The following is a 13,254-nucleotide window of genomic DNA, read 5'->3' on the forward strand; positions in this document are numbered from 1 at the left end:
TGTCAACAGACAATAGAATTCTGGACTGAAGCTGATATTCTCTCGAAGCTACACCACCCGAATATTGTGGTCTTTTATGGGATTTTGATATAGCTTATAGCATCATGAAACACATTAATATGGATGGTATCCATGTTCTTGTGCATCCTACACCGGAACAAATGACAGGGCAACAAACACGAATTTTTGCTGAAGTTGTTGAACATTATGCACAATAAGGACTAAGAACATTATGCCTGGATTGGCGTGAAATAGAAGAAGATGAATACATCGAATGGTCTTTGATTTTTAAAGAAGCAAATAGTTCATTGGTAGATAGGGAAGTAAGTATACTCACTACAACTTTCATTTATTTTTCTTCCTTCTTCTATTTCATATTTTTTATCAAATGTAAACATATATCTTCATATGTCTACATGAATTGTATGTTTCTTGCTGATAATTTATTTTGTTGCTTCGTGCAGTGGAAAGTGGCTGAAGTCTGCCAAAGATTAGAGAAGAACTTTAAAATCCTTGGGGTTGCTGCAATAGAAGATCGTCTACTGGTATCTGAAATTGCACATTTGACATTAAACATCATTTATCTTAGCATCTATGTATTCCTTGTTTGTCTAATGTGATCTAGACATAACTGGATATATCTTCATTCATATTTATCTGTCTTTCCAAGATGGCATACCAGAGACAATTGAGACACTCAGGAAACTGGGATAAATTTTTGGATGCTAACTAGAGATAAGCAGAATACTACTATATAGATTGCTCTTTCATGCAATTTTGTTTCTCCAGGTTAGATGATTAAGTTAACTGGAGACACGAAGAATACTCCCTATATTCAAAAAGATTAATCTACATAAGAACTTGAGCCTTGACCCCGTGAGGTTTCTTATTGCTTGCTGACTTCTTTGTGCTACTAAGAGTCTTTATCTTTTTATATCAAATAGAAGAACAAAAGTAGTCCAAAATATAATAATATTGTGTATAGTCTGCAGGTATATTATCTTTATAGACAATGCTTGAGGAGTCGATGCAATATATAACTTGGACACAAACTTTAAGATTACTCAATTTTGAGTTGGAAAAAGGAGTATATGACATGCAATTTTATAATTATCTATTAAATAAGGTCCACTAAATATGAAAACTATTTCGTAAATATTTTTATTTCCCTCAACTCTCAAGATATGCTTAAGTCGTTATGCTTAAACGACCTCTTTGTCATTCTATGAATGGACTTTTCTCAAACACACAAACAGAAACTAAATATGGAAACCATTAAATATCAAGAAATCAACACTTCAGATACTATGTTCTATTGCTGATTAGGAAGGTATTCAAAATAAGTTAAGGAACATGTCGGCGGATGACTTTGTTTCACGTAGTAATACCTTCATTCCAGCTGGATTCTTTTTTTCATACGTTTCATACATTTTCTTTTAAATGTTATAAAGAAAAAAAAGTAAGAAAATGTGAAAATAAAAATAATCTAGTTGTAATGAAGGTATTATTATTTGAATCCGTGACTACAACCACCTATAGTGACTTGTTTTTTCATGCTCATAAACAAAATTACAGCGTGAGATTGTCCTCAATATCTGTGGGGAATCAAAGAAAGCTAGTTTATCTTTGTTTTCATTTCTCCCTCTCTATGGATCTAGTCATTTTGGTTTATTTTTAATCAACTACCAAAATAACTAGTGACATCTTTGATATTTCATTATGACGTCATTCCTCATTATATTGACTGATCATAAACATGCGCAATTAATTTTCAAAATCAGGATCCAGAGTTAGATAGAATATATCTACATTGCTATATGTTTTAATGTATGTTTGAATTCGGGAATTGCTCATGTCCCGTGCTTAATATGTTGTATAAGCTGAATATTGCAAAAAATCATGTATATATAATTTTGTGGGAATATATGCAACTAAATTTCAGGGAACTCTTTGCGTTCTACATCTTGTTATCAGCTGTAATAACATGAGACTTCTTGTCTTCCTATCTTGTTTGCAGAACCCAAAGGCTAGCTTCTTTTAATTAATGGAAAGACTGAAGATGAAGTTTGTAGAAGCTTAGAGAAAGTTTTGCTTACAATGAGAATAACAAATTCGGAACCAAGGGTATGGTCTTGACATCATATAATTGTTTTCCATATCAGTTTTGCCGTTAATCTCTACTACGCTCTTACCATCTTCTTGTCATTTATGCTTGGTGAAATTCTTATTTGGGACGTGAATTTATAATCCTTTTTTGTTAACTGAAAGGAAACTGATTGAGGATGAATTTATTTCATCTTTGTGGAAGTAAATTTGATGCATCTGCACATATAATGCCTTCAGAATTTGGATACTTAACATTTTAGTGCAATTATTGTGCTGTGAGGCTATAAAGGTAGGCTCACATGTCAAGCATTGTTAGTAAGGAGTTGAAGGTGTTGTTTTGCATTGCATAGTAGTATTGTTGATGCAAGAAAGCTGTTAGGATCTAGATCGCGGATGACGGACCGGGGTGTGACCGGTTAGCACTCTATGGTTGGCGTTTAATCCGGTTAGAGATTAACACCGGGTTTCAATACTACACAAACTGTCACAAACTCTTGAACCGAGTTCAAGTGCGGAAGTGGTTTGTTTCAGGTTGAAGCAACACACACAGGATGAATAGAGATAAAGTTTAGAGAATATCGGTTTGGAGATTAGGAGGTCGATTTGAGGTTTAATGAATCGGTTAAAGTGATGTAAGTCGGTTAGATCGGTTAGAAAGTAGAACCGGCAGAAAGTAAATAACAAGACACAAGTTTTTTATGGATGTTCGGAGATAAAACTCCTACGTCAACCCTTCTTCTCAAACCGCGAGAAGGATATTCACTAAGGAATACTCAACCACACTACACTCAAAATGCACACTTAAGCTTTTTAATCTTAGAGAGATAAACAAAACTTGTAACTTGGGTTGTTGGAACTCTTAATTGTTTTCTCTTTTAACTTTCAGAACTCACAGAACTACATTTACTCCTCTTCAGCTCCTTCTTTTATAGGTGAAATGTGCCAACGGTCACATTTCTTGAACGGATACCTTCAAGATAATCCTTGAATCTGATTGGCTGAGCAGAGGTTCAGCATTGCATTAATTGCGGTTTAAGCTTCCAAGGCATGGAGCAGACCGACTTCATTTGTCTTTTACTTAATATGGCAACTGCCGGTTGTCCATTTACCTAGATCTGGAGAACTGCACCTTTGACTTGTACTAAAATGGTAACTATTTCTTCAGACAATCTTCTGCAGCCTTCAGAGTATCATTAGACTTGTATGGATATGGCAATGTCACGGTCTGTTCCTTTGGTATCATCTTCCGCAGATACTTAAAGTGTTCGTTTGCACCAATTTGTAGATTGTACTTAGTTTGATAATCTTGACTTCTTTCTTTAAGTAGTCTCTTCGTCGGTTTCCGGTTGAATACTGTATTTCGGTTTAGGATAACTACCGGTTGTTCATAGCTTCAGGTTAACCGGATAACACCGGTTTTGAATACATCCTTTGCTTCTTCTTCTAACCAGTTTGATTACTTGATCAGTTTGATTCTTGACCGGTCGGATTCTTGACCGTTCAAGGTTCTTGACCGTTCCTGCACAGGAAATTTGTTTTTATTAAGTTCTTATTTTAACCGGTCTAATTTATCTAACAAAAGCATTTATGGTATTTCTGAATGATGTAAGCAATCTGGGGGTGCAGTAAATCTATGTTATGTAGCTCAGTTACACAGTCCCCATCATATCATATCAATTAACCAGGGAGCTTCTATTGTTAAAGTCATGGATATATAGGTGTCCATTTTCTAGCTAAGATAGACCTAATACAATTTACTTATTCTATTTCTTTTGGGAGCTTTCAGATATTTTTTGATATATTAATATAGGAATCCAGGAATCATTGCCCGATAAGAAATCTAAAACAAGTTATAGTGATAAGAAAGTATGTCCTTAACTAATTAGAAGAAGATCAGCTTTGGTGCTAATAACTAATTTGTGATCCATAACTGTAATAGGGATTACATCCTTAATTAATTGATTTTTAGTTACTATTTTGAAGAAATTTGTAATTGTTAATCAATTAGGGTTGTAGATTTTTGCCCATTTGGAAACACTTTTTTCTTTCTGGAGCTTGATCTGGAGTTGGTTGGGTATGAGGTTGGACGAAAAAGCGTCAATAATTTTCCTTGGAAATGTTTATTTTGTTAAGGTCTTGTCCGAATTTTGATTTAGATGAGTTAATGTTATGGAACATTACTTAATTAGACATATATTCACAAATTTGTTAATGTTTTCCATCCAAATCCAAACTAAGACACGGTTTCAGCTCCACAAAGTGTTTTCAAATGGTCTAAACTCATTCACTGTAAGATATGATCAATTTGTATGATGTATTGTTGTATTTTGCGGATAAATGTAATTTGTACACACCAAGACTAAAAGTTCATTTGGTGAACATCGGCTGCTCCTCAGGTTTCTTAAACAAAGCAAAATATTATGGATAGTGTCATAAATGCCATTTTTGAAGTAGAACATTCTGTCTATCCGTTCCTTTTTTATACTTCTATGATAATTCTTTACCATCCTTATTAAACAAGCTCTTGTTTTGCTAAACAGGATGTGGCTTTTGTGATTACGTTGCATGCTTATGCTTCTGAAAGAAGCAAAATAGAGGAAGTGTCAATGGTGGTACTATCTGGGTTTATTTGGCTACAGCCTTTTGTAGTTGCAATAGAGACCAAGTAAGTTATTATAGGGACATGGGTTACTTTTTTATTTCATTTTGAACAGAAGATAATTAGTTATTTAATCTTGTAATGATGATTGAATAATTTTGCTTTGGTAGCTCCTTCACAACGTTGCAACATTTGGCGGTATGGGGAAATTTTGTTGGGTTCTATGTGATAAACTGGATTGTTAGTGCTATTCCTTCATCGGGGATGTATACTATAATGTTCAGCCTGTGTAGACAGTCATCTTATTGGATAAGCATTGGGGTAAGTCTTGGAAATGATTAAAAGGTCATTTTGTTAAAATATATAATATTATTATTATTGAAGTTATTAGATGATTGGGGGCATATTTCAGCTGATAGTTGGAGCAGGAATGGGTCCAGTGCTTGCGTTGAAATATTTAAGATACACATACAGACCGAGTAATATTAATGTTCTTCAACAGGCAGAGAGGTTAGGAGGGCCATTATTGTCCCTTGGAAATATAATAGAGACTCATCAGGGAATAACATCAAATGAGAAAGATATGACACATTTGAGTATAATAACGTCACAGGCGAAGAACAACAGAAACCCAGTTTATGAGAAGAACAACAGAACCCAGTTTATGAACCGCTGCTGTTAGATTCCCCAAATTCCACAAGAAGATCTCTAGGGTCTAGGGACACCCTTTGAGTTCTTTCAGACGTGACAGTCTCGATTGTCCATTAGATACTCTAGAAACTGCAAAGACAACTAACTATCTAGAAATGAAGAAAAATACCCTCCCCTACAGTTTAGCAACTACTTGCTGTTGTTGAGGAGGATGAGAAGTCCAAAATTTGTGTTGTTTTAGGGGTAAAATATTTATATTGCATCTATAAATCTGTAAGAAATATGACATGTTATTAGGTCGATAGGAGTTTGCATGTCTATTAGTTAATAATAGAAAATGTGAAAAATGATATAGATAATTTTGTATGGATGTACGAGTAAAACCATTGATTATTATTATTATAAGATTGATTGATGGTTGGCTGGTTGTTATTATTATAGATACATTTATTTTGGGGGTGAGAAAAGTACCCAAGTATGAGACTATATTTCTATCAAGGCATTTATTATTTATTATTCACATGTTATTTTACTCCTCGTACAAACCTTTCATCTAAGGATCACACTACATTATCATTTTCTAACAATAAAGGTAAAATCCTTCTCTTCAAGACAATCTCACAGAAGCATATGCAATCAAACTGCGCATGAAATGCTTGTTCATCTAATCTTGCATCTTCTGTAATAAAATTTGTGAGTTTTCTACCCTAAAAAAAACAATAGAGAATGTTGTGGGCTTGAGAGCATCCATACAAATAGAGAGCCTAAAATGGTCCTTATACTACTACAAGTAAAGCCCTATTATTGGATCAAGAAGAAGTCTGAGCTGATCTCAATCTCTATGTATGGGTGAAAAATGGTCATTATTATTATCATGACAACAAAATACAATTCAATGGGCAATGATACAGTTTATCCAAACCCTCCAATGATACAACAAATCCCCCCAACCAAACCAAACCAAAGAATTTGAGATCAAACTGTTTCTGCATGCTACTACTTCTTAATTGGTCTCATATAAATTAAACTGTAAGTTTTTTTCTTTCTTGTTTAACATATCATCATCACTTGTATTCTTGAAAATTCGCATGTCATGTTGCTTGTGCATGGTCCACAGCCTCCTGCATTTTAATTTATTTCTACATCCACCACCACAAGAGAATCCACATTATGACTTTTATTATTATTGAGATTACCTTTCAAAATAATAATGTAAGAAATTTTTGGCATATAAGGGGAGGGGGGAGGAGGAGAATTACCTTTTGGCCAATGACTCCAATCTGGCAAACCCCACATCGCAAAGTGAAGTTGGCTGTGTTGGTGAAACTTTTTTTCCTACACAAGTAACTTATCGAGTGGATTACTTACCATGCATGCTATCTAACACAAAATATTGAACCAGAACAGACCAGATCAAATCAAACCTAGTTATAATTTTATTATTCCAATCATTAACCAAGCTAGACAAATCAATCAAATCAATTAGATTAAGTAGGTCAAAAAATACCACACCAACTAGGCCTCCCTAGAGGATAAGTATTTTAAACGTTAAGTTCTTACCAGCTCGAGGTCAGCAAATATATATTGCACTTTTATAGGAACAACATTCATTAATGATCAATAACACAATGCTTCATTCTTTCAAACCTAATCCATTACCTTTGTTGTTCGTTGACAAAATTCATAGTCAGCCTTTCAACTGCTCCAATTGTTCTATCCTTATCAACTAGAAATATTGTCTGATCAAACTCCTCTGGTGCTCCTTCAGCGGGTGACATATGTTGATCCAGTCAAATAATTACAAGCGCGCACATATTTGCCCATTGTGGGAGGGAAAGAGAGTACTATTCATATAAATATATACATATATAGAGAAAGAGCATACAACCAAAGCATCATAGTGCAGTCCATCATAAATCAACATCACTCTCTCGATAGTTCTTTTCCTGCCAAAAAAGAACCATGAGGATGATATCAATAATACACCCCCTAAGCCTTCCTGCCTGTCAAATACATAACCAAACATTCACTTGTCCATACAAATCACATCTTGTGGTTTGGATTTCGTATACTTTAATTCATAAAAAAATAAAAACTTACATTTATCCACTCATTTTATTCATTATTTTCCTATTATTTTTTTTAAATACATCCCAACTCGAATTTTGGATCCTTCCTTTTTTGAATCTATTAATATTAGGTAATTAAAATGGTATATTTATTGAATTTTTAAGAATTTCTTAGATATATATTATAAATATTCTAAAATCTATATGGATAGGGTTTTAGAGTTGATCGTTTTTTTATGATGTTTATTTTGACGTTTTTCATAGATTTGATTTAATTCTAATGATTTATATATCATGATGATTATATTGTATTTATTTAGTTATTTATTATATTTTACTATTAATTTAAAGAATTTTATCAATATATTTAATTCAGGGTCACTGATATTATTACTAAAATAGTTTTATATAAAAGATTAAAATAATTTTCTATTTTATATAAAATATCAAAATAAGAATATAAAAAATATGTGTTCCATTTGATTAAAAATATGGTTAGTTTTTGATTTAATTGAAATAAGAGGAAACGAACTCGTAGAACTGTTACGAGTTGATTGGTAACTTAGTGATTTTGGATTCTTGATTTCAAGAATTGAGTTTTTGATCTCTAGGATCGAGTGAAAATATATAATCAAAGTGCAGCGCAAGGATTTTGTAAAGAAAAATTAGAGATGAAAGAAAAAGAAGAATCAAGGATGAGAAAAGAAATATTGTTGGTCTATACCAAACAATCCAAAACAAAGGTTCCAAACATAAAATAACATAGGGTTGAAGAACTTTCACAAGAAATTTGATATATTCATTCATTCATTCATCCTTCCTTGGGGAAGAGATATCAACAATATATATACTTGTTGTCTTGTCCCAGAATATTCAGAATTATTGTTGTAACAACATAACATAATTCAATTTGATAAATAAAAAAAAGGGAAACAAAACAAAATATTAAAACAAAAAACAGAAATCTAGTCAAAGTGCTCCATATGACCGTGGCAAGGTGCTTGAATTATATTGGGACCACAAAACTTATTTGGAGACCGTAACATTATCTCCCCCTTTAGATTTCATCGCCCACGACGATAAGACCGTGGCCTAGTCAGCCGCTAATTTGTATCCTCCTATCTTCAAAGAGAACTCTTTTCTCTTGTTGTACAGTTGGATTATCAGCAGATCCAGCAAGTGTCGGAGTCTAGGACCGCAACCATTTAAAAGAATTCGGTAACATCTTTTCAGTAGTGGATCTGGTCGGGACCTTGTCGTTTTTAGCAAAGCTGGGTCATTTTCCACTTCGCCCATGTGGGATATTTCTGTGCACCCAAAGTCAAATTTTCGTTTGTTTAGAGCTGATCTTTGTTGCGGCAATATCGCTAGGACCTGGAGTAGATATATAAAAAACTTTTTCCAGATTCGATTATACTCTAGAGTTTTATAAAAAAATCCAGGCTAAGTTTTTCTTCCAGACCAGCACCACAGGGGCAGTAAAAGAGCCATAGTTTCTAATTATTTTCCTAACTTGTGTTCGGTTTTCGGGTTGCTGGAATAGAGTGTTGAATACTTTAAATAGTTGTTGGAGATCTTCAAAAATTTCTTTCAATGTCATTGTCACGAGTGAAATAATTTGGCCTTCGTGATGACTCTTTATTTGTACCATGGCAGCAACACTATAATTTTCCAAGGGTTTTTCCAGTTGGTTTCCATGCATCATATTGACTTGTGCCCGAGGAATACCTTATAAGACCGTGGTTCTATCTTACTTCTCATAAGAAATGGTCAGATTTTCAAAGTTTCAATAAGGACCTATAGTAATCAGTCATTTAATGCCCAACACAATATCATATTCGTCCATGATATTACCTTTATTTCAATCTAGTAGTCATTTCCCTCCATCGACCATTTGAGGTCTTGGCAGATTTTGGAGCACACTATGTTGGATCCGTTAGCCACTCTAACCGATTGCGCTTGGGTATCCATGCTTTTGTGGCCTATTTTCTCCAAAATCATGTTGTTGATAAAATTATAGGTGCTGCCTGTATCAATCGGGATCACCACCGAAAAGTTCTCAAATTTTCCAAGAATCTGGAGCATTTGAAAAGTTTTAGAACCAGTTAATGCATGTAGAGAAATTGATGTTTCATCCCCTGCCCTAAGTAGGAAAGGTTGATCATCAAAGACTGGTTCTTGACTAGGTTCATGGCCTTCTTAATGATTAGCCGAGACCATGAATAGTTTGTATTTGCACCTATGGTTGGGCTCCCACCTTTCATTGCACGTATAACACAGGCCTTTCTTCCTTTTCTCGTCCATTACAGTCAGGTCTAATTGCTTCATGTAACTCTAGTTTATGCTGGAAGAAGATGCATGGGGTCGGTGGTCTGGTTGGTGCTTGGTCAGGCCATGTTATTGGATGGCTTATGCAACAGCGATGCTTTAGTGCTTTAGAAGTGTCTGCTGCTCATCAGGGACCTGTACGTTGCTTCTTGGACCTTGGCCATGACCATGGATTCGTTTAGGGACCCGGGAAATCGCAACTTGATGCAGTTTGCAATCTCCTCCCTCAAGCCAGACAAGTAGCAGTCTATAACGTATTCCATTGGCATGCTACATAATTTTTGAGAAGTTGACATGTATTGTAGATTTTATTCTTGAATAGAACCAACCTGTTTCAGATTTATCAATTGTCTCATTATAGTGTCGTGTATAGAGGGCCTGAATTGCGTCATGAAGTCTCTCTTGAACACATTCCATTTAATGGCTTCCATATGGTTGCGGTTCTGGAGATATGACTCATACCATATTCTTGCTTCGCTAGAAAAGTGAATTAGGGCAATTTCTAGTTTAGTGGCATCCTTAGTCTTGTCCACACTAAATAATTGCTCGGTGAATATTAGCTAGCCCTCCACATCGGACCCATCAAAACAAGGTAAATCGACCTTCGTTAGCCGGGTTGGAGGAACATATTATTGGCTAGGGTGGTAGGGCCTATATAGGGGAGGATCTTTGAAAGAAGCATCATCATAGGGTCTGGTGCGGGGATCTTGGCCATTCCCAGACGCACCACTTTCAATGGTTGTCAACGTTTCTTCAACAACATTGAAATTACTGTCCATGTTCTATTGTATAGCAGCCGATTCGGTCATGTGTTGAAGCATGGTAGCTTGCATAGAGGCTGATTGTTGGGTCAAACATTCGATTAGGGTCTTTAGAGCATCCATTTCTACATGTTGGCGGGTTTCTATCATTTTATAATCGTCTTGCTCTCATACCAAGATGTTACGAGTTGATTTGTAACTTAGTGATTTTGAGTTCATGATTTCAAGAATCAAGTTTTTAATCTCTAGGACTGTTTGGAAATATATAATCAAAGTGCAACGGAAGAGTTTTATAAAGAGGAATTTGAGATGAGAGGAAAAGAAGAATCAAGGTTGAGAAAAAAAAATACTGCTGGTTTATTTCAAACAGTCCAAAACAAAGGTTCCAAACATAAAATAACATAGGGTTGAAGAACTTTCACAAAAAAATTGATATATATTCATTCATTTATCGGTTATTGGGGAAGAGAGATCAATAATATATATACTTGCTGAGTTGTTGTCTTACCCAGAATATTCAGGATTATTGTTATAACAACATAACAGAATTCCGTTTGAAAAATAATAAAAAAATAAAAATAATATAATATAAAAAAAAACAGAAATCTAATATAAGTGCTCTATAAGACCGTGGCAAGGTGCTGGAAATATATTTGGAATTATATTGGGACAGTAAAACTCATTTGGAGACTGTACCACGAACAGTTTAATGATTAGACATCAAATAGGTGGTCAAGAAACATTTAAAATATTCACAAATCTAAATAAAAAAAATTGGTTCATCAAGAGATATTTGTATACAATTTTAATTTATAAAATTAATATTATAAATTATTATAATAATTAATGTACAGTAAAATGTTTAAATACATTTATAATACGACTAGATAGAAAACCATCTAAAATTATTGCAACCAGATATCAAAATGATTGTTAAAAATCATTTATGATTCTTTTTTTTATGTTTCTCTTTTAGCAATATAACATTACTTATATATTATATGCCCATGTCACCAAATGTTTACCTAGGACTGTTCACAAATTTTAATGTAAAAGATAATAAAATAGGACAACATTATGTCATTTTCTTAAAAACCTTTTTCAAACACATTAATTCCTATAAACATAACATATAAAACTTATTATTTAATCCTATAACATGACTTATATAGGTTTTTTATTTTTGACTTTACACCAACCATGTATATTTGTAAATAAAATAACAATTTTTTTAAAAATAAATTGATATATATATATATATATATATATATATATATTGAATAATGCACCACTATGCTCTAACTTTTGATGAAGTATAACAAAAAAAAATTGTATATTATTTCGCTCAAAATTTGTATTGATATAAAACATATATAACCATTTAAAAAACATCACTCATATATTTCACTCACATATACAACTATTCACTAGTAAAAAATGTGTTATTAGTGGCGAAATTTAACATTGGTATATAAAACGTAGTTAATACTTTACTTGTAACTAAGGTATATAAAATCGCAGTTAATATCTTACTTTTAACTACGGTATAAAAAACTACAGTTAATAGTCTTATTTTTAACTACGATATATAAAAAGCGCAGTTAAAAGCCTTAACTTTAACTACGGTATATAAAACTACAGTTAAAAGTCTTACATTTAATTGCGGTATATAAAACTGCAGTTAAAAGTCTTATATTTAACTGCGGTATATAAAACCGCAATTAATAGTCTTATTTTTAACTATAGTATATAAAAACCGCAATTAAAAGACTTAAATTTAACTGCGGTATATAAAATCGCAGTTAAAAGTCTTACCTTTAACTACATTATTATATACCGCAAGTAAAAGTTTTACCTGATATATAAACCACAGTTAAACGTTTTATTAAGATTATCAAACATAAAAAATCTTTTTAATAAATTATAATTTGTATTATTTTAGAAATGAATTGGAATACAATTTATACTTCTTATTTTTTATTATTTTAAAAATTAATTATGATATAAGTAAGTAAAAATTTGTGTAGATAAAATTATAAAAGTTAAATAATAAAGTATTTATCATCAATCAATATAATAAATATTATTATTAATATCATATATATATATATATATATATACATTCCTCACTGGTTCATAGACAGGTTTTACTGTTTTGGTCCTAGCCCAAAGGTTTTACCAGAAGAGATCAAAGTCCTATTTGATAAATGGAACGAGGTATCTCCCCAGCTTCTGAAAAAACAAGAAGCTAATTTATATATTGAAGGAATAGCTTCATGTTTCTTTTTTACTGAATTTTCCATTCTATGGATTTGGAAATGGATTCCTGAATTTGGTTATACCAAAACAGGCATTCCCTGTCTGTTTAGATCATCTCATTATAAATTTTGTGATAAAATCATGAGAATAGATCAGGAAACAAATGAGCGATTCGGAAAGGAGACAATGGACCTCCTACACCAACAAATAAGTATGTATGAAGAAAAACGACAAGTAGCTGAAGCACCGTCCCCGTTTGATTATATCTCCAAAAAAATTCGAATGAGGTCAGAGAACTTATCAAAGAGTCAGATGATATCTGCATATATTAAAGAAATGAAGAAAGACTTTATGTCTAAATTTGAAGATGATAATAAATCAAACAAATCAGATTCAACTATGGCATCTGATTATCTCCAAGACGCTCAAAGTGATGTCGGTATTGAAGACATTTTCGAAGCAATCAAAGACACATTGGTTG

At 33.0% G+C, this 13,254-nt stretch overlaps 1 protein-coding gene and 1 pseudogene across 1 annotated transcript; one reads left to right on the forward strand and one right to left on the reverse strand.

Moving 5' to 3' along the window:
* Positions 1 to 3,693: 3,693 nt before the first annotated feature.
* LOC124913413 (phospholipid-transporting ATPase 2-like) lies at positions 3,694 to 5,501 on the forward strand. Its single transcript, XM_047453993.1, is given in 6 exon segments — positions 3,694 to 3,711; positions 4,647 to 4,771; positions 4,876 to 5,026; positions 5,118 to 5,318; positions 5,360 to 5,422; positions 5,424 to 5,501. Coding segments are annotated over 6 exon segments (636 nt in total).
* A 919-nt stretch (positions 5,502 to 6,420) lies between these two features.
* On the reverse strand, positions 6,421 to 10,170 carry LOC124913414 (annotated as a pseudogene).
* Between the last annotated feature and the right edge of the window lie 3,084 nt (positions 10,171 to 13,254).

Source organism: Impatiens glandulifera, chromosome 8 (assembly GCF_907164915.1).
Source record: "Impatiens glandulifera chromosome 8, dImpGla2.1, whole genome shotgun sequence".
In the NCBI taxonomy this organism is placed as follows: Eukaryota; Viridiplantae; Streptophyta; class Magnoliopsida; order Ericales; family Balsaminaceae; genus Impatiens; species Impatiens glandulifera.